This window comes from Cydia pomonella, chromosome 2, assembly GCF_033807575.1.
Source record: "Cydia pomonella isolate Wapato2018A chromosome 2, ilCydPomo1, whole genome shotgun sequence".
Classification (NCBI taxonomy): Eukaryota; Metazoa; Arthropoda; class Insecta; order Lepidoptera; family Tortricidae; genus Cydia; species Cydia pomonella.
The window spans coordinates 32502723-32523885 of record NC_084704.1 but is presented as its reverse complement, the minus strand read 5'-3'; the positions used below and the strand labels follow the sequence as shown (position 1 = coordinate 32523885).

At 39.5% G+C, this 21163-nt stretch overlaps 2 protein-coding genes across 2 annotated transcripts; one reads left to right on the top strand and one right to left on the bottom strand.

The window, feature by feature from the left end:
- The first annotated feature begins 597 nt into the window (after positions 1-597).
- On the top strand, positions 598-13778 carry LOC133515395 (uncharacterized). Its single transcript, XM_061847933.1, has 12 exons — positions 598-834; positions 962-1555; positions 2280-2531; positions 2838-3035; positions 3829-3906; positions 4791-4904; positions 5885-6126; positions 7447-7562; positions 9171-9216; positions 10793-10912; positions 12158-12396; positions 13634-13778. The coding sequence occupies exons 1-12, from the start codon at positions 745-747 to the stop codon at positions 13774-13776; spliced, it is 2232 nt and encodes a 743-aa protein (XP_061703917.1). The 5' UTR covers positions 598-744; the 3' UTR covers positions 13777-13778.
- Positions 13779-16809: 3031 nt separating this feature from the next.
- On the bottom strand, positions 16810-21120 carry LOC133515391 (putative lipid scramblase CLPTM1). The gene is made up of 3 exons (XM_061847929.1): positions 20837-21120; positions 19035-20655; positions 16810-18946 (listed from the first exon to the last, which is right to left on the bottom strand). Exons 1-3 carry the CDS (start codon positions 20933-20935, stop codon positions 18780-18782), a joined length of 1887 nt encoding a protein of 628 aa, XP_061703913.1. The 5' UTR covers positions 20936-21120; the 3' UTR covers positions 16810-18779.
- Between the last annotated feature and the right edge of the window lie 43 nt (positions 21121-21163).

Genomic DNA, 21163 nt, shown 5'->3' with positions numbered 1-21163 from the left:
GCTTTTAGATTGGCCTACGTAGGCCCATTTATCAACGCGAGTCTTTTAATCCAATCTTTGGCCCAATGTTATGTGTATAAATAAATAAAATAATAAATATTATAGGACATTATTGCACAAATTGACTAAGTCCCACAGTAAGCTCAATACGGCTTGTGTTGAGGGTACTTAGACAACGATATATATAATATATAAATACTTAAATACATAGAAAACACGCATGACTCGAGAACAATTATCCATGCTCATCACACGAATAAATGCCCTTACCAGGATTTGAACCCGGGACCATCAGCTTCGTAGGCAGGGTCACTACCCACTAGGCCAAACCGGTCGACAAACGTGTATCGTGTACAATATTTCTAGAACACCAACTTTGTCTTTATAAAAAGGCGCAAAATTCTAATACCCTCGCCACACATTCAGATTCTCAATTTTTATCAAATTGTGCGAAAAATAGTCCCCATTGGACACCAATTTAAATTGAATAACAATACGTGTATTTCACAATATTTCGTCCTTTTTTGTTAACTGGTCGCAATGATAAATCGCAACGTCTGTAGAACGCTTAAATTTCAATTACAGGTAACCCTATTTTGACACATTGTTTGACTTTGTTTTTCGAATCAATGCTTTATACTGGATTTTCATAATTTGTTATTTTAAAATAACCACAAAATAACTCAATAAATGTGTGTATCGATGCAAATGTACTTACTGTACACTATTTTATAAATCTTTGAAATGGAAGATCAGTTTCCGATACTATGTTCCTCAAAACCTTTAAAGCCAGAATTTGTAAAATTTCAAAGAATCGCAATTACCTCTGAAGATGTAAGTACACGAAAACATATAATAATACTCATATTGCAATCAATGTTATCATTGATAAGATGTTAATAGCTTGTAGAATAACACATATATGGTCATTATATTTTATTCTAACTTTTAAAACTTTCAGTTCAAACTTGGTCGTGGTCTTCAAAACTCAGTGGTAATACCCTTCGTTTGTCTCTCTAGAGATCATTGTGTATTTAAGAAAATAGAGGATAACTGGATATTAGAAGACTGCAGTTCATTTGGCATTGAGGTAAATGGAAACAAACTAGGCAAAGGCCAAAAGCGCAAACTAAACAATCAGGATGTCATAAAGCTAGAATCTTCCAATGAATTTGTGTACAAATTCCTAAGTACAAGTAGTGAACAGTCAACACCATGTAAGAGAAGAAAACTAGAGACAGATGAGAATCATGATTTTATTGATAATGTCAAAAAGAAATTTGAAGAGTCACAGACTTGTGAAATACAGCACATTGAGGAGAAAATCCAGAATGCGAAATACATGCAGACTACTAGTAAGAGATTAAAAGAGCAATTACAGTTAGATTTGAGTAGAAAAGAGCAGCAACTGCATGATGATTATGCAGCTCAGATAAAAAAGTTGAAAGGTCAGCAAGATGAGGTGGAGCAGCAGAAGGCGCTGCTCATTGAGGAGAGGGACCTGCAGTTGGCGGCCGTTAAAGTTGAAATGGAAGGGAAAATAGCATCCTTAATGGTAATTTTTTTTTTAAATCATAGCATTTATTAAGTCTGAAACTATAGGGATTCACTGCAAACAGCATTTCCAAGAAAAATCATCTTTGTCAAGCAACCAAGTGAATGTTTTTGACACTTCGGGTACAACAACATCATAAATTAAAACATTTCCACATGGAAAATTTCCAGAAATTTATTTTGGTATGGGTCAAAATGAAGGTTTCCTTTGTATCTTGATAAATTTTCTGAATTTTCCATGATTTTATCCAATTTTTTGGGAACTTTCAATGCAGATCTGCAGTTAGACTACATAAGAGTCAGCCAGACCTTTCAATTTAAAAGCTACTTGGAAAATCAAAACTTGTGTACCTCCATTTCTATCACTCCCTAATTAAGGGTTACAAGGTTGAGATTGACAGTCTTCTGAGTTTCAATATTCTGGCTACACATTTTTACCAAGCGTGGTGCAGTGCACACACTAGTGTATCAAGGGTTTTTTTATTGTATCAGCCCTACACCCAGCAGGGGGTAACAGGATGGAAAGAAGAAGGTCAGCCAGGACAATAGCAACTATTGGGGCAAATGTAACTACTCAAAAAATACAAGAGTGTCACTTGTATTCCTGGCACACTTTCGCCAGTTATGTAAAAGAGTTCACCCATAGCAAGAGACTACAGGCTCTAGACTCACATCTTGTACTTTTAGAATAGTTGCATTTTAAGTGTCATTTATTCAAATTCCAGGAACAAATATCCAAACATAATGAAACTGAGTCAGAACTCATTCAAGAAAATAATACTCTCAAAGAGAAGTTATTAAAAGAGAGGGACGAGTTCCTATCTGAGCTGAACCGAGAGAGTTCCTCCAAACAAGAGATGCTGGATAAGTTAGAAGCCAGGATACGGGAGCAGGAAGAAGTGCGGCTAAAGGAAAAGAAGGAGTTGGAGGAGACGCTGAGGAGGGAGACGGAACAACTTAGGCTTGCTAAAGAAAAGGTTTTTTTTATTTTTATTTCCATTTGACAATAGAGTATAATGCAATCACTAGTGTTGGCTAAGACTCAAGTCCTTGAGTCCTCCTTTAAGATTTGACTTAGTTTTTCATGTTTTTGTAATAAAGCTGATGCTTGAGTTATTTTGAACTTTTTAGAGACTGCAGTTTTTCAAAGAAACTTTTTCTTACAAAATAAAATCGAAATGCATTTTCTTCATGTAAGATTCAGGGCTTGTTAGTTACACAAATCATACAATAAAATATTTAATAGTATTTATCTCAAAAAAAATCTTTATCTATTTATACAGGAACTAAAAGAATTAGAAGAACAGAAACTACTCAGAGAAAAAGAGTTAGAAGAAGAATTAAAAAGTATAAAGAGTAATCTCGCAAAACAGATAGAGTTACACGAAAATGAGAAGCGGGAAGCGGAACAACTCCTCAACCAGCAGAAGGAGCAGCTCCAGAAACTCAGCGATGAGGAGAAATCAAAGATAAAACAACTAGTAAGTCTCGTCTTTTGTTTTCCATGTTGGCGCTTTCTTTGTTGCATCCCAAATTTAGAAAACTGTTTCTCTAAGCTGTATAAAGGCTTAGACGGCGCGCGAATCACATGCGAGTTTACTTAAATTGCGAACTATTGAGGTAACATTACATCCAATTCAGCCTACCGATCAGATACAGCAATGAAACTCTGAAGCGAATTCTCACACCGTCTCAGTCTTAAGGATGTCTCTACATGCAGATATACAATATTGTTCGACAGGAATAATGTTCATGTTTTTGTATTGCTGCTTTTGTGGTTCTTATTAAATTTGTAATAATTATTATTTATTTTATATTGATTACAAGTCAGATAAAATGGATGTGTCAATTAGTTTACTGTCATGCTAAAAACTGGTTTCTGACGAGCAAAACGAGTTTTTTTTCTTCGATACCTAGCTATTATATAAGATTCCCACCTGGGCAAGCCCTCACACCGTATTAGATGTCATAGAAATTTAAGGTCTTTACAGTACTGTAACTTTTTATACTTAAACGAAATTTAAATGTAGCAGAGCGACATTAGAACATTCACTACCAGCAATCCGCATGGCGGGTTCCCTGTAGGCGCTTTTCGCCACAAAGCACAAAACACGTGTTATCGGCTACGCTCGTAGCCCGCAGCTCGCGCTGACAATGATTGTGCCAAATGTATTAATTCGCATTCTGAAAATCCGCTTGTTCGACGTAAATCCGTCCGGATTATCGAGGATCTACTTGTCTAAATATTAATATGACGACACAATTTTGTTATAGATAGAGGAGCGTGCTGAAATCGAAAAGAAACTGGCTTTGGCGGAAGCAGATGCCGGCAAGTCCATACAAACCTTAGAGGTAATGTCATCCATCATCATTTTATGTGTTTGGTATTCAATATACCTATACCTAATGAAACACCTATTAATAAATCAATAGATTCCCTTAGGTAATAATACTATTGATAAAATGGCACTCTCATGTTGTTATATGGCTGGCATCTGTCCTTTTCTTCATAAAAGGTCAAACCTATTTAAAATGGAGTTCAATAGAAAATAAAAATACTGTAAACAAACCAATTTACCTCAATTTCTTCGTCATGCGAGCACTTTTTGTGGACAACCATGATTTTATCAATAGTTTATATATTTGAACCCTTTTTTAGGGTTCCGTACCCAAAGGGTCAAACGGGACCCTATTACTGAGACTTCGCTTTCCGTCCGTCCGTCCGTCTGTCCGTCTGTCACCGTGCTGTATCTCATGAACCGTAATAGCTAGATAGTTGAAATCTTCACAGATGATGTATTTCTGTTGCCGCTATAACAACAAATACTAAAAACAGAATAAAATGAATATTTGAGGGGGGCTCCCATACAACAAACATATTTCTTTGCCGTTTTTATAAATAATGGTACGGAAACCTTCGTGGGCGAGCCCGACTCGCAGTTGCCCGGTTTTATATCAATTACTAGTTCAAATATATTTTCATAATGAATATTTCAATGAGAACAATCATCGTAAAACTTTTAGGTTATACATTGAATGCTAAAAAAGTCGGTCATATTTGTTTCCATTATTTGTCTTTTCTATTGAACTGCAATTTATAGTGGTCAGACTTCAGAGACGCTTTCAAACCTTTTTGTTCTTGCTAATAAGTTTAGATCGTCATCTTACCTTGATCTACTTGCACACAATTTCCAATTTTATTTATATCACAACAAAGTTGAAAACATTGTTAACAGGAACACGTAAAGAAACGCGAGATAGAACTATCAGCGCTAGCGGCCGACCGGATCCAGCAGCAGGCGGAACAGTCCAGCGAGGTCATCAGCTCCCTGCAGGCGCAGCTGGAGAAGGTTAGAGCGGGACAGTAGTGTGGGAGGGAGATAGAACCATCCGCGCTAGCGGCCGACCGGATCCAGCAGCAGGCGGAACAGTCCAGCGAGGTCATCAGCTCCCTGCAGGCGCAGCTGGAGAAGGTTAGAGCGGGACAGTAGTGTGGGAGGGAGATAGAACCATCCGCGCTAGCGGCCGGCCGGATCCAGCAGCAGGCGGAACAGTCCAGTGAGGTCATCAGCTCCCTGCAGGCGCAGCTGGAGAAGGTTAGAGCGGGACAGTAGTGTGGGAGGGAGATAGAACCATCCGCGCTAGCGGCCGGCCGGATCCAGCAGCAGGCGGAACAGTCCAGTGAGGTCATCAGCTCCCTGCAGGCGCAGCTGGAGAAGGTTAGAGCGGGACAGTAGTGTGGGAGGGAGATAGAACCATCCGCGCTAGCGGCCGGCCGGATCCAGCAGCAGGCGGAACAGTCCAGTGAGGTCATCAGCTCCCTGCAGGCGCAGCTGGAGAAGGTTAGAGCGGGACAGTAGTGTGGGAGGGAGATAGAACCATCCGCGCTAGCGGCCGGCCGGATCCAGCAGCAGGCGGAACAGTCCAGTGAGGTCATCAGCTCCCTGCAGGCGCAGCTGGAGAAGGTTAGAGCGGGACAGTAGTGTGGGAGGGAGATAGAACCATCCGCGCTAGCGGCCGGCCGGATCCAGCAGCAGGCGGAACAGTCCAGTGAGGTCATCAGCTCCCTGCAGGCGCAGCTGGAGAAGGTTAGAGCGGGACAGTAGTGTGGGAGGGAGATAGAACCATCCGCGCTAGCGGCCGACCGGATCCAGCAGCAGGCGGAACAGTCTAGCGAGGTCATCAGCTCCCTGCAGGCGCAGCTGGAAAAGATTAGAGCGGGACAGTAGTGTGGGAGGGATATAGAACTAGTTGTCAAACTTGTCGGGAGCCTTATATGGCACAGTCCTTCGAGTCGCGATCGTCTTGATTACTTTTCTTTCCTCCCCAGGTGCGACACCAACTACAATCAGTAGAAACCGAAAAGAAGTCCCTCCTCGAGAGCCTCACAGTGACCTGCGTGGGCGAGGGCTCCAAAACTGCTGACGTCGAAGACATCATAGAAACAGAGCTGCAGTGCAGCATCTGTTCTGAGCTCTTCATCAACGCCATAACCCTGGGCTGCTCGCACAGCTTCTGCAAGTACTGCATCGACAAGTGGAAGAAGAATAAACGGGAATGTCCCATATGCAGGTGTGTATATAATGTTCATTCCAGGGTCCAATACAGCATCAGCAAGGGGCTCTTCATCAACGCCATAACCCTGGGCTGCTCGCACAGCATCTGCAAGTACTGCATCGGCAAGTGGAAGAAGAAGTGGAGAGGGAATGTTCCATATGCAGGTGTGTATATAATGTTCAGACTAGGGTCCAGTACAGCATCAGCTAGGGGCTCTTCATCAACGCCATGACCCTGGGCTGTTCGCACAGCTTCTGCAAGTACTGCATTGACAAATATACGAGAATGAAGAAAAGTATACGAGAATGTCTCATATGCAGGTTAATTTGGTTTAATGAATTTAATCACACTAGGGAATATTACGTGAAACTCTGCGTAGGAAGCGCCACTACCACAATCCATCACAATCTGAGGGTCTACCGTGGAACAAGAAAATCGAAATTTCGTTATCTAACCTCTCTATCACACTTGCATATTCGAGCTATAAAGACGCAGATAACTAAATATCGATTTTCGCGTTTCCCGGTAGGCCCTTTGTGAACAAACCGCCTTGATGCATCAATGTCTGTGAAAAGTTTTCAAAAAACAGTTTAAGGCACAGTATATATAAGTCTAGTTGGTCTATGGTTTACGTTAGATGCTAGTGCTGCTCTCTGGCGGCAGAATATTGCAGTAATACTCCCTATTCCAAAGTATTTGTTTCTGTTCTACAGTTATAAAAAAATATAAAAGTTCCGCATTGTTGTAAACGTTTAGGGGAATAATTATATTGTTAATAGTGATTTCGCTTTGCTGTTTTTACTTCTGCTTAAAGCCCCGTAGGATCAGGTTCTTCTCTCACTCTCACTGATCATAAGCGTGAGGGAGATGGTTGTGCGTGCCCAGAATCGTGCATGTCATGTTTTAGTTTTTTTTTAAATGTTTTAACAATTTTTAATGTAATCGAAGGAATTTTAATATCTTTCCTCTGCAAAAATTATTACAAATTTTTAAAGAGTGTTTTTAGACCTGTGTTCGTGATTTTTTTTCTATGGAGTGAAAGTCAAAACATCAGGATTCAAGTCGATGAAGTTACTAGAGAAAGGCCTGAAGATTGCTAATTAATTCTTTAGCAACCGTACGATGGTCTAAAACAGCGCTACAATTTTTCAAAAACTCTGCTCTCTCAACATAGGTACATCACCTTAACTTCTGCAAATCCAATTAATTTAACAGTGTTTATAAGTTACTTGTCGCTGATGTAAGCTCGCCTCGCTCGATGTTTGACGCCTCTTTTAGAAGTATTTGTAGCTATTGGTGCATGGTCCATATACAATAACGTCATCTTTTCCACAGGACAGTCATAACATCTGAGTGCAAGAGCATAGTACTGGACTCGCTAATCGAGCGAATGATGCAAACATCAGAGGAGACGAAGCAAAAGCGGCAAGAGATCCTCAACGCGAGAGCAGGTACGTACTACCATTACATACAGCATTATCGCAGAGCGTCCTCGCAACCTGGAACGGGTTATTCCCACTAGTTACCACCAAGTTGTTACCAGTGGTAACTGCTGGGGAGAAAAAACTCGCTAGTTACCACCAAGTTGTTACCAGTGGTAACTACTAGGGAAAAAACCCACTAGTTACCACCAAATTGGCTACTAGATTTTTTTTTTCCCAGTAGTTACCACCAAACCGTGTTGGTGGTAATTAGTGGGTTTTTTCCCAGTAGTTACCAGTGGTAAAAGGTGGGAAAAAAAATCCCAGTAGTTACCACTGGTAACAACTTGGTGGTAACTAGTCGGAATAAACCCCTGGAACGTACACTTTTTGCCCCACCTCTGAGAAATTATAGGAATCCCTCTTGCAACCACGTGAGCACTGTTGCACATCCTTCTCATACTTGCTTATTCAGCTCGGGGATGCACGGAACTCGTGCTCGGACTTTACATTTCCTATAGTGATTCTGTTGGCGTCCTTCTGCGGAGTTTTTATGGAGTAACTACAGTATGAGTTTTATTATCAAAGGAGTATACAGGTTTTTTAAAGGTTCAGGCACGTGCGCAACTCCTCTAATTGCAAGTGTCCATAAGTAGTAGGACGGACGGCTCCTACTTGCTTGCCTACACTTCTTTGCCGCCAAAAAAATTGTGTAACTTCATCAATGATATTCGAGCGACTGATATGGAAATAAATTGATTTAATAGTCTGGCATACCAATTTGTCAGTAAATTCATAATTTCTATGGGAGACCGACCGGCATTCTCACTTACATTTTTAAAATTTGCCGCCTTTTTGTACTGACCAATTGTTTTTGCCAAACTAAAAAAATATTGATTTCGCTTGGAACATCCAAAGGAAAGGTCTCGTGAACAATGCAGCTTCATATTTACAGCGTTAAATATTTTGTTTGGTTCTTTATTTTTAACCCAATTCTTTGTGTTACTAACAAGGGTATGGTAGCGTTAGTCACCTTTCATTATTTATGTTAGCTCCGAAGCATTGCAAGTATAATTTCGTAATTTTATATTCCTAACGCCTTGTTTTGACTGTTTTGCTAATAACTATGCGGTTCTACGAAAAAAGATGACCACGATAATAACAAATGAATGATTCACGATGTGTACAGTATTTTACAAGGAAAAGCTACTATTTTTGAAATATAAGTACATTTTGTCACATGTACAGTATTTTTAACAAAATATATTATTATTTGATTAGAATTTTAAAATCCACAGCCATATGATTAGTTTTTTTTTATTCTTAGAGTAACATAGTAGGTACATATAATGCAAATCACTAGTCGTTTCGAACCTAGGGAATTCGATATAAAAACTGTTAGGAAGCGCTTGTTGCTTTGCTGGCGGAGATCGTGGAAGGAAATTATCGTGAGAAAAACCAACCAAACCGAAAACCTCGCTAGGCCACTAGGTTTTATTTGCGAGCTTTAGGATCAAAGATCAAATGGCAGTCGCTTCGTAAAGTGCCGGTGCCAATTTTTGGTTGCTAAGTGGTCCACTAGGATTTGAGAATAGTTAGTTAGTACATCGGGATCTTATGAAGCTGTATTGTTCGCAGAGCTGGCGGCTAAGGAGGCGACCACTTCCTACGCCGGGACCACTCGGTATGCTTTACAATCTTTGCTGCATGCACCCGTCCGTCCATTGTGTCGTTTAATGTACATGTCAAAGTTTTAACAAGCAACACGTTTGAAAACATAATTCGACTAGGGAGTTTTCATATATTAGTCTTCCTTGAAGGTCAGTTAAGAAGGTAGCCTATGTTAAATCTATGCTCAACCCCTCAATCTCACAACACCAAAATCGGCTCAGTAGTTTCGACGTTACATTGGAACACACGACACAACCATTCAGACCTACGTACTACTAATACATTACATAGAGACCTACCTAGATTATTTTATTTTATTCAGTCGTCGGACTTCGGATCATTAACATCTCCTGAAGATGCCACGTAGAGATACGAAACACATGTTGAATTTTGTACTTTCGGTGGTGGATTGTTACATTTATTTGCGTATTTATTTTTAAGGTGGGAATATTAATTGCATGTAAAAATACGCAAGTAAGTATAACGGGTTAGCACTGATTGATTAGCACGTTATCTTTTCGCGGATTAGCAAAGTAATATTATTTGTTTTAATTAATATGGATTTCCGCAAAGTAACGCCTGATTCTATTCATTAATTTCATTTTGGTTTTGCCATAATCGGGTTTAAAACTTTCAACGATATTAAAAATGTTATGTGAGCGTGTACCTTATACGGAACAATACATAATATAATATTTACTTGTGGAGCTACTAGGCATTTAGACCCTGGTATTTTTTTGATTGCTATGATAATTTAGCCGCGGGATTTTATGTGTTGCTGCAACAAACCTCATAGGATCGGCTCCTACCCCATTAGTTTGGGAAAAAGAACTGAGTATAAAGTAGGGAAGGGGGCAGCATAGGAGCCCCCTGTTCATTAATGGGAAACGAAAATATTAATTTTTGCCACACCAACTGGTAGAGGCCCAGGCCAGGCTAAAAACAAACGAGAAAGTTTCATTTTATCCACATGTGGGGCAAAGTAATCGGATGAAAATTTTTAAATGATGAGATTGAATGCTTTTTTATTTATTTGTTTTTTTTGTATATCATAGTTAGTATTTTGCTCGCGTTGGTGCAGTGAAAATTTTTGTGTTTCGCTCGGAGGCAAAGTTTGCTTAACCCTCGTGCCTTGAAGCCCTCGCAACCCTCAAGATTCCACTTCTCGAACCTGGAATCTTTCGCTTGCTCGGGTACATAGCAGAAGCGGTTAAACAACAACTTTGCCCCCTTGTAAAACAAATAGCTACTTCAGTTTATTATTTAGACCACAATATGACAGAGTTGACAGACCCTGCAACGCGGATAGTATAGACTGCGTAAATTGTAGGGGACAACAAACTACTTATTGGCGTGAAGTGTCAATGTCAAGTTTTAGTTTTTGATTTAGGCTATAAGGTACCAAGGGCTCCACCGCGAAAACCGAAATTCGCAAATTGCAGTGATCTTCTCTCTTACTCTCACTGACGTAATTTGAGTGATGATGCCCGCAATTGACGAACTCCCGATTTTCGCGGCAATAACCCTCCAACGCGCACGGGTCTTATTCTTATCCCAGGCATTCGAATAAACGTCTTTTCTGTTCTCAGCGGAGGTAATTCAGATGACGACTCCTCAACCGCCAGCGAGAGCGACGACGGGGAGGAGTCGTGGCCGGAGGAGGACGACTACCAGAACTACGACGACGAGTACGACTGGGGCCCCGCCGAGTGAGTACTGAGTATTCGCTAGGTGCACGACTGGTGCTGCCCTCCTTTTGTGGGCTTTTCTACGTTCTATCTTATGAATTATTAGTTCAAACGGCTGTCGCTGCATTAATGAGCGATATTGCGTAAGGTTACGTGTGTTTGTGACAATCAGCTCCACTTCTCCCTCCACAGACTTCGCACGTAGGTTTCGTAAAAACTGTGTATAGGTAGGCATATAATTCTCAATGAAAATTTTAAGTATTGTTGGATTATTTTTATTATTTATTTATTAATTCAATAAAATTTATGGTAAATCTTATAATCATGTAAGCAACTCAACAATGAGTTTATCTGTGGGTTTATCAATTTCTAATATTCTAGTTTACTAAAATTGTACATAGAGCAAAAAATATCGTATAGTAATTATGTAATTAATTAGTAAAATGTATGGAAATGTATTTTTAACAATGCCTGGATGGTGTTCAGGTTACTGTAGTATATTATCTACGTTTATATTTGTAAATTACTGTGTCTCTCTACATTTGGATATAATAAATCAGTGTTGAACTTGGTCACGTGTTTTACTATAGTAGCTTAATCACCTCATCATATAGCCTTCCCTCGTCACGTCATTATCAGTTTTAGGTTATGAAATAGTGAAAAGATTGGAAATGTCAACCGTCTAGAACATTTCGTGAGCTCAGATCCTTGTCTTATTAGCTTACTACCTATTTTGACAAGTTTTTATTTCATTCCGTCTGCCTCGTCGCCTGTAATCAAAGCAAGCTAAATTAGACCCACTTGCTGTTACTCGTTTGAGTTGAAACTTCACATGCAATATATGTAAGTTGGGCGATAATGCAATATTGTGGTAGCATCTGATCTGATGATGAAGACCGGCAGATAAAACAATGCAAGCTAGCTATGTTTAGGTTCGTTAGAAAAGTCTCGATTAATGTTGACCAATAGGCAGGTCCAAACAGAGCGAGCATACGCGCGAGGCAATTTCCTCGCGAACAAAACAGCCAGTGTATACGTGCCTCGGCCGAGGCGGCGCGCCCGGGCAAGGAAAACGCACGCGGCGCCTCAGCGATTTAAGGCCATTCATTTAATTGAAAATGGCGTCGCTGCGGCAGCTATAGAGCCGACTAGACGCCGACACGGTATAAGCTATAAATAATATAGTGTAGGGATGGCGCTTAAGCTCGTATCAAAATGATTTTTTTTGTCAAAAAACTTATTTCATTTTTATTTTACTACCTGCAGCGACTACGAACACCCCCTCGACGTATTCTTCGGTCGCGGCGGGCGCTTCTTCCGCGATTACCGCGGCCACTACTCGTCCAGCTCCGATTCCGACAGTGGATCTGACTTGGATCCCGTCGCCGCCGCCGCCGACGGTGCTGCGGGCGGTGCGCCTGCCGCGGGGGGCGCCGCCGCCGCGGGTGCCGCTGGAGGCGCTGCGGGAGTACTTCCAGCGCCCGCAGGTGTTCCACGTGGTCAGGGTGAGGCTCCTTAAGCTTTCTCTAATTACACTTACTACCACACGTACAAAACTTTGATAGTTCAGTACAAATCTTACGTTGATGTTCATGAATTTACGTGGATTTATTTAGTTATATTAATAGGCTGGTCTACATAGAGCGAGCAGCCTCGCGAGGAAGTTTCCTTGCGCGGCAAACGACGGGCCTCGCACGGCCGCGTGCTGGTGTAACTTTTGCCTCGGCACGTTTGCCTCAACCGAGCCAATTTGCTCGGCAAGATGGCGTCCTTCAATCAGTTTGAACAGCCAAAATGGTGCTGTACATATTCACTGCCGCGGCTCGAGTATTTTTAATTTTGTTTTTCAAAGCAATTCAAAAGAAAAAACGAAAACGAACAAGTTGCAGAAACAAATCGTGCAACAAATCTATAAATATCAATCACGATACAGAAATCGAAAATGGAGTTAAATAAAACGGAGAAAAAGTCGAATTTTAGACGCATTTAAAAATAAAGCAGCGATTCAGCTTGTTATGTTGACAATTATTCGCGATCTTCGTCACGAGTGTACAAGTGGTCCATCATTCGGACTTTTTTGTTGATTTTTGACTGACTACTTGGTTTGTCACGAGCGGGCGGCACTATCATTTAGAGCCTCAAGCTGCAGATACCTAACAAATAAAATTAAGTCTGTCAAACTGTAGATACCTAATAAATAAAATGAAGTCTGGTAACAATAAAAGATTTGAATAGTTTTGAAATAAAGATATCATTGTTAATAAAAATGTATTTACTGCTCGCTCCATTCAATTACAGAAGTAATAAGTAAGACTCGTTTTAACCCTTTTCCAGGCCGCATCAATCTAGGTTCACAAGGTTTTCCCAAAAAATCCAAATATATTCCAATTAATCCAGCTTTGATGATTCATTTGAAGACAAGTAACATTTCCTGAAAGTGTAATCTAATTTGAACCTTAAATCGGAATGCTAAATTTGAAATTCTAATGGCGCGTGTGTGGTCGATAAATCGTACTATGCCTGGAAAAGGGTTAATAATAGAGGTAAAATAACGGAACTTTTTAGCACAGATTTAGGTCTTAGTTGCAATGTGGTCAATTACAGAGACAAAGTTAAGAAAAGCACTAAAATTTAAATCACATTTAATGAGGTTCCATAATTTCAATCGTAGAGGCCTTTCGGTCTCAAGGGACCGGGGCCGGACCTTTGGTATTATTGAGGTTTATATTACGATGTAATCAGATGGCGAACGGGCAGCTGGTGCGCATGGCCGCCGCCGGCGCCGCCACGTCCCCGGGCTCCCCGGCGCCTACTACGGCGGCTACGGCCGCTGCTTCCGCTGCCGCGCGCGCGGACACTGGGCGCCCGGCTGCCCCGAGCGGTAGCCCACACCACTCCACGTAGGAACAACCGGCTCCACGTTGGCCAGCGGGCTTTACTTGCCGTGCGGCCATATTAGACGCCGACGAGTGAACTGTATTAGGAAAGGTGGTTTCTAAAGCTCACGTTTACGAACGAGCTGTGATTTCGAACCTGCGAAGCGCAGAGAAGCTACAAATTCACTGGAGTGTCATTGCTGGAATTTGTTTTTACCGCCGGTAACGATTTGGTGGTAACGAGAGGAAATGAACCTTGTCTTAAAACGACATCAGAAAGTATTCAACTTAAACCAAAACTGTGCCATAAAATTAAAATCATTTCGTAATAATTAAAATCATTAAAGCGTTTCAGAATGCTCTGTTCTAATGCCAAGACAGGAACTCTGAACCCTCCAACGGTTGAACTGCCGGTTTTGACTTTTGGTCTACGCTCCTGTGACAGTGATCCGGGATGCTTCGTTTCAGTTTCGTTGGTCGATAGCGTGCGGTGAATCGCCGACAAACAACTAGTGAAACTCATAATGGTATGCGTTTTCGAAATCTCCTGAACCCCACACGCGGGCCGATCGACCAATGAAACTGAACCTTAAGTCACATTGACAAATTGTTAGCCGAAATATAACCTAGGCAAATGTTTGGACAATAACTAGAAAAAAGAAACTACATGTGAACTGTATTTTGCTGTAAATTTTAACAACTATTTTACTACTAATTTATGATGTCTGCATTGAAGACCTTTTGTTGCCTTCAAAGAATTAAAGTTTTGTAGTAGAGTCTTCGCGAAAAGAGAAGAGTCAATAGAATGTATTAGTTCCCTTATATTCCACGACTCTTCTCCTTCCACACAGACTCAAAAAAATGTTGATAGATATAATCTAACCACCCTTACTTATGTCTATGTTTGCAAACTGTTAAACTTCCCTTAAATCAATCTAGCAGAACGAGGGCTACTGTTATTAAATTGATCACTATTATTATATCTTCTCGCGCCGACCGCCCACCGATATTAACCTCTACAATACCATTAAAATTGTGGTTTTAATAAGCTTGATGTTACGAATAATGGTACTGTATAACTTTAATGAATATGAATAATGACTGTGATATTATAATTTTAACAGCGATTTTCTCTGGGCCCACTCCGTTGGATATTGTTTTTTTGTACTTTTTTTTCATGTCGTAGTTAATAAACTAAATTTGAGTTGTACTAGTGGTAACAGGAATTCCTTAAGGTCGCGTACTGGACGCGTGCAGCGCGATCTACCGTTCGCGCCGCCCGGTTGCGATCAAAATGTATAGAATTGAATTCGCCACGCGTCCACTCCGCGGCCCACGTGGTTAAAAGTGATTATAACTTATCAATCTTATCATCATGTACGCCTCATAAAGGCATAGATCCACTATGAGAAAATGCTCAATGGCATGTGTCACCAGCGATGTTGGTTGTGAGTTCATTTCATAGTCATGGAGTCAAGATATAGATGCAGTGAATAATCCTTTACCATCGTATTTTCACGGAAACGCACGAACGTATTATGCTATTTCAGACAGTCTCAGTACAAAAAGTACTGAGGATGACTGAAGTAGCATGACAAATACAAACGTTTCCGAGAAAATACGATGGCAAAGGATTTTTCACTACATCTGTACTTCAGACGACATTGGAGACAAATTTCGCTCAATGTTGCCAGATACCTCGATCGAAGTCTCGCAACGTCGCGCCACTTCGTCCGAGAGGCCGACGCCGCTGACGACACGTGTCGCGGGACATTCGTCGCCTAGTGTATCCCTGGCTTAATTCATTATAAAGCGGCACTATTACCACTAAAAATAAACGAAGCGAGTGAGAACTGTCTAAGTAATGATTGTATGATTCTTATCAGTTTCCTCTAAGATTATAAATAAAACTGGTGACATGTTGATTAAAATGATGAATCTTTGATGTTTGAATAATTGATAATAATTATAAAAATGTGTCATGTCAACATCAGATATCTTACAAAAGATAATATGTTAATTGTTTAATTTAAAGTTATATTAATAATTCTGATTAAAAGAATAAATAAGTATTTTTAATTATATGATTTTATTGCATATTTCCTAAACTTACACCAAAACAAAAATGTTATTCCCACTAGTTACCACCAAGTTGTTACCAGTGGTAACTACTGGATTTTTTTTCCCCACATTTTACCACTGTTAACTACTGGAAAATAAATTCCCACTAGTTACCACCAACTCGGTATGATGGTAACTACTGGGAATTTCTTTTCCCAGTAGTTACCACTGGTAAAAGGTGGGAATTTGATTTCCCAGTAGTTACCACCAAAATTTGGTTAGGGTTCAATACTAATAAAAACAGTATAAATATAGAGCGCTTTAATCAATAAATTAATCAAGTAGTGGGAATATTTTTTCCCAGTAGTTACAAGTGGTAAAAGGTGGGAAAAAAAAATCCCAGTAGTTACCACTGGTAACAACTTGGTGGTAACTAGTGGGAATAACCCAACAAAAATGTCTATACGCCAATAACTTCTTCAGAATGTTGGGTAATACCAAAAATGGATTCTAAATTAAATTTTGATTTTGAAGTAGTTAGAATTACCCGAATACACCTTACCTATCATATCTTATACCTTTAAACAAGCAATTCTTGTATATCTATAATAATTTCTTCGTTCGTCGTTCGTTCGTTGGCTCTTAACGATTTCGATATGAAATTTGCTATATGGGGTTGGGGGGTTTTTTGAGGATGAAAAACCGATCTAGCTAAGTCTTATCTCTAGGAAAACGCACATTTTTCAGTTTTTTATACAATTTCCAAGCAAATCTAGGTCTCTCAGATATAGTTTTACCATGAAAGCATCTTTATAACGGAGGGTTCCGACATACGTAGGTCGCGGTCGCGGCCCCGGCCTGAACTAAAATTTTGCAGTAAGGCCTATACCGATGACAAAACGTGTAGGTAACTAATCAGTGAATACGATACTAAACGGCTAGTATCTAGGATGTCCTAATGGTTATCAATAATAGATCAAATCACATTTTACAGTATAACAGTCGGTAAGTAAGGAGCATGGATCGCTGCGGGTCGCAGTCAGAGGTTCTACTGCTAACATTTTTGAACGATCGCACGTTTATTAACCTATCGATCTTAAATACTCGAGCGATAGAGAAACAAAATGGACGAACGAACGATCGATCGATATTCGCTGTAGGCACTCGGCTGTACGATCGCCATCAGATATATCAGAGCGGCAGGCACTCTAGCGCCTTGACAATAGAGGCACCTCGGCCGCTCCGATATATCTGATTGTGACTGTACGATCCTCCATCGCATCGCCTTACTTCCCGCACACTATACCCATTTATTTCCATAATACTTTAAAATGTTTTAACAAAATTGATAATATTCGAACAACAAATACTGAAATAATTGAGTAACGATAAGAGAATGAAATAATGTAGATACTTGAAATAAGATTCCCCTAAGTAGAGAATATGCAAGCACTTGACCAAGTGCGTCGTAAGTAGTGATGAAAATTGTCGAAAGTAGGTATAAATTATCAAACATCTTGATATTCTAAAATAAACCACAAAAATATTTATGAAATTGGAACAGATGTGTACCACTACCAATAATTTTTACCACACACGCTTGGAAAGCTCTTTATTCTTTAAATTGGTAAGCAAAGTTTTTATCGTCTCAAGTGCAATTTTAGGATTTTTGACTATCCAGCTAGGATGCTTTTTTAAGTATTCACCTCTCGTGCCTCAAAACCCTCGCAAGAATTCTAGACTCGAATTTGAAGGCACTCGCTACGCTCATCTTTAAAATCATTTTTAAATTTTGGGATCTTTGCTTGCTCGGCTCTCAATATTAGCGCGAAGGTAAACAATAACTTTGTTTCCTTATTGAACAAGTAACTATTACAGTCTAGGCAGACTAATTAAAATTAATTAAACTATCAAAATGCAGCATAGTTACTCTGTATCTTTAGGTATTTAAATAAGAGTAAACAAACAATTTGTACATTTTCGGGTAGTCATAACATGTATTGGTTAACCAACCAAATACAAAACCGCCCGGATCTGTGACTGAACGGCCTGACTTAATCCTCGTCATGTAATGTTTTCATCTACCCTCAACTGGCTTAAGGAGCCATTTGAGGGTAGATTTTGTTTACTTTTATTTAAATACCTAAAGATACAGAGTATAGTTACATCACGAGACGCACATTCAAGTGAAATCAAATCCTTTTCATTAAGTCGCTGGTTCTTTTACCCTGCTAAAAATACTTTATATTATTAAAGAATAAATTCAATGAACCTTAACAATCCTAACTAAAAATCTGTAACAATTTTCGATATTTTAAAGATCAGAAAAAAGTGTAAAGAATGATATGATAAAATCTTTAAAAAAGCGGGCCACGTTCTTGCGTAAACAATCCAAGGCGGTAGGTATTGAAACATCGTCCTTATGCTCTTCATCGTAGAGCCTGAGATAACTAAGTATTAAGGGTATTTCTTAATGTCCCTTGCAAGAATTGTGGCCTCCTATTCTAACCTCTGGAACATATACAAAATACTGTCAGAATTTGAATAAAACTAGAACAAAGATAAGTTCTTTGGTAACCTTAATAGAATGTTTGTACGTAGGTATTTAATCACAAGACATTGTATAATACTTTAATTCATATGCAAATTTAATTAAACCAAGACATAAGGATCACTCATCCACAAGACGCACTTCATACATATTATGTAAATAAAAACAGCAATGGCATGGACATACCCATGTACATAACACAAGCTGTAAAGAATTATGCTAGAATTTTCAACTGAATTCCTAGTACAAATCTTTACTTTCCTTAGCTTACACCAGCATCATGTAAGATATATCGTATTAACTAGATTATAATAAATATGTTTGCCCAATTTCAATTATTAGATTAAGGACAGAAATGTACTGATAACAACAATATTATAAATATTTCAGGCAAAAAGCCTTAGTCATTCTTCTTGTCAGCAGGCTCGCCTTCTGTTATGGCAGGAGTGCCATTCTTCTCCTGGCTTTGCTGCAGCTCCATCTCACCAGAGAATCCAAACTCATTCACCCGCTTATGGTCCACCTTGTAGATCCAACGTTGGTACAGGAATATAAAGAATACAATATCTGAAACAAAGATCACAATCAAGATTATAATCTTAAATGATGATGTGGGAAAATATAATATTTTTTAATAATGATATTTTATACGTACCATCACGGAAACAGCCTATACGATACATTGTTGGCATTTTTATCACAAATGCAAATATATCATCAATAAATGTATTCAAGAACTTGTATGTCATCATTCGCCATGGCAGGTGTGCAACTGACTTGAGTTTGTAGTTGATAAACAACTGCGGCGTCATCATGATAAATCCGAAAGTTAAGAGGTATCCATACATCATATTAAGAACGAAAGAATACCATCCCTTGTGTTCTTGGTAAAGTAGGGAATAAACTCCATAACCAATAAGCAGAGGGAAGCATGCCCAGCTGAGATAGCGGAATGCCAGAGTATCATACTCCCTAGTGCTCGATTCCACATAGGATCCCTTGTCTGTGAAATTCAATGTTGGTATACCAAGTATTCTGTGTTCTCTGTTAATTTTTACATCCATCACTTTGTTAATTTTCCATATTTCAATCAATAAACCTATGAAACATGAAATTCTAACCATAACATTAGTCTCATTGTCCAAAACATATAATAGTACAACAGTTGACTGGAAAACATTGAAAAATACTGATCTCACAGAGAGGCCTTCAAGTGATTGCCGGTTGTTCCAGAACTGAATATCATTTTTGAAAGCCAAGAGTTCAAAAATTGAGTGCAGTATAGAGACTGATATGGTGAGTGCCAGCAGATATGGAGAGGTGTCCAGGAGCAGCTCCTTAACAGTGTCCTGCTCCTCATCTTGCTCCTCGGCCCCAAGAGCTGAAAACATACTAAGCTTGTCCCGCATAGCTTGTGCTGTGTACAACTGCCATTTGAACAAACTCAATGGCTGGTAAGTTAGCTGCAAATCAAGAGTAGTTGTAGATGAATTAATTGGCACATAATCTCTCATCATATTCCAGTAGTCATTTAGGAAAACAGCTGGCTTGTAGAACTTGCCATCAGGCACAAAGTATATGAACTCGTCTAGAGGTGGTGGTACACTCCCTTGCATCCAATTGGTCTGATCTGTCACCAAGTTGACAGTCAAATTGGGATGCCAATGAGATACTATTTCTTCTTTTAAAGTCTCCGCTTTCTTTTGTTCCTCCTCTGACTTTTCAGTCTGGCCAGTCAGTAAGTTATGTGTTTTCATGTAGCGTAGCTTCTTGTACTTGTTAACCATCTTTTTGCCATAGGTGATGAAGTCCCCAGCATAGTTTTCTTTGTCCCTGGGGTCAGGTGACTTTCCTGCTTGGACTATGAACACATGAAGATAAATTGAGCCATTATTTCTTAAGGAATGTGAAGGTTCAATTGTAGTAGAAAATGTGTAGGTTCCATCCTTGTCTGGACCTGCATACCAATCTCCATAGGTAATACCCTCATGCTTCCAAATTAACTTTGCATCTTCAAAGTTTCCAAAAAACTCATTTTCAGATAAGTAACAAAACATGTCTAATTCTGTCCCATTAGAAAACATGTTGATGGAGGGAAGCCTTGGGGCCCCTGTTGGTGAATTCACTTCTGGTTTAGGAGCAGCCGGCTGGCGGAACATTGAGGTGATGAAATACACAACCAAAGCCCTTAGTATCAAGGATTTAGTTATAGCAAAAAACGATTCCATTTTGGTTGGCTGCATTCTTGCACGTTGTTCATCAATTTGAGCATTAATCTGAAATATTTTATAGTCCAGATTAAAAAAGATTGACCGTGACCATTACCTATCATAAAAACTTCGAACCTTGGCATAGTATTTAGTTTTTCAAATCTTATAAGACATCGTCATTAGTGTGCTCATCGCTTTAACCCGTAAAAAATATAATAAAAGTATGTTAAATAGCATTAGAACTTACATCGACGTTATCAGGTGATAACCCAGCATCATTGCTCTCACTAGGCACCAATCTATCTTCTGCGGAATCGTTGCTCGTCGTTTCATCTGTGTTTGCCATATTTTCCTCTTTAAAATGCCGTTTGTTGTAGTAAATATTAATAAATGAGGTTATTACAGAATTTAACACAGATCAATGATTGAAAGGAGGACAGATTTTACGCCATCCATTGCCATGACATAAAAATAGAAATAAAATCGAGAAATGAATATTGACTTACCAGAGACAATATAAAATGATGCCACAGGTAAGAATGACAGGCGTATTAAGTGGCCAATGTCAAATGAC

What these genes read in the sequence shown, in the direction of transcription:
- LOC133515395 (XM_061847933.1), top strand. Translation starts at nt 745, where the DNA reads ATGGAAGATCAGTTTCCGATACTATGTTCCTCAAAACCTTTAAAGCCA. An exon ending in TCCTACGCCGGGACCACTCG is followed by an intron (nt 9,217 to 10,792) that starts GTATGCTTTACA and finishes TTCTGTTCTCAG; the next exon opens with CGGAGGTAATTCAGATGACG. An exon ending in AGGTGTTCCACGTGGTCAGG is followed by an intron (nt 12,397 to 13,633) that starts GTGAGGCTCCTT and finishes CGATGTAATCAG; the next exon opens with ATGGCGAACGGGCAGCTGGT.
- LOC133515391 (XM_061847929.1), bottom strand. Translation starts at nt 20,935, where the DNA reads ATGGCAAACACAGATGAAACGACGAGCAACGATTCCGCAGAAGATAGA. An exon ending in TATCACCTGATAACGTCGAT is followed by an intron (nt 20,656 to 20,836) that starts GTAAGTTCTAAT and finishes AAAATATTTCAG; the next exon opens with ATTAATGCTCAAATTGATGA. An exon ending in TATAGGCTGTTTCCGTGATG is followed by an intron (nt 18,947 to 19,034) that starts GTACGTATAAAA and finishes TCTTTGTTTCAG; the next exon opens with ATATTGTATTCTTTATATTC.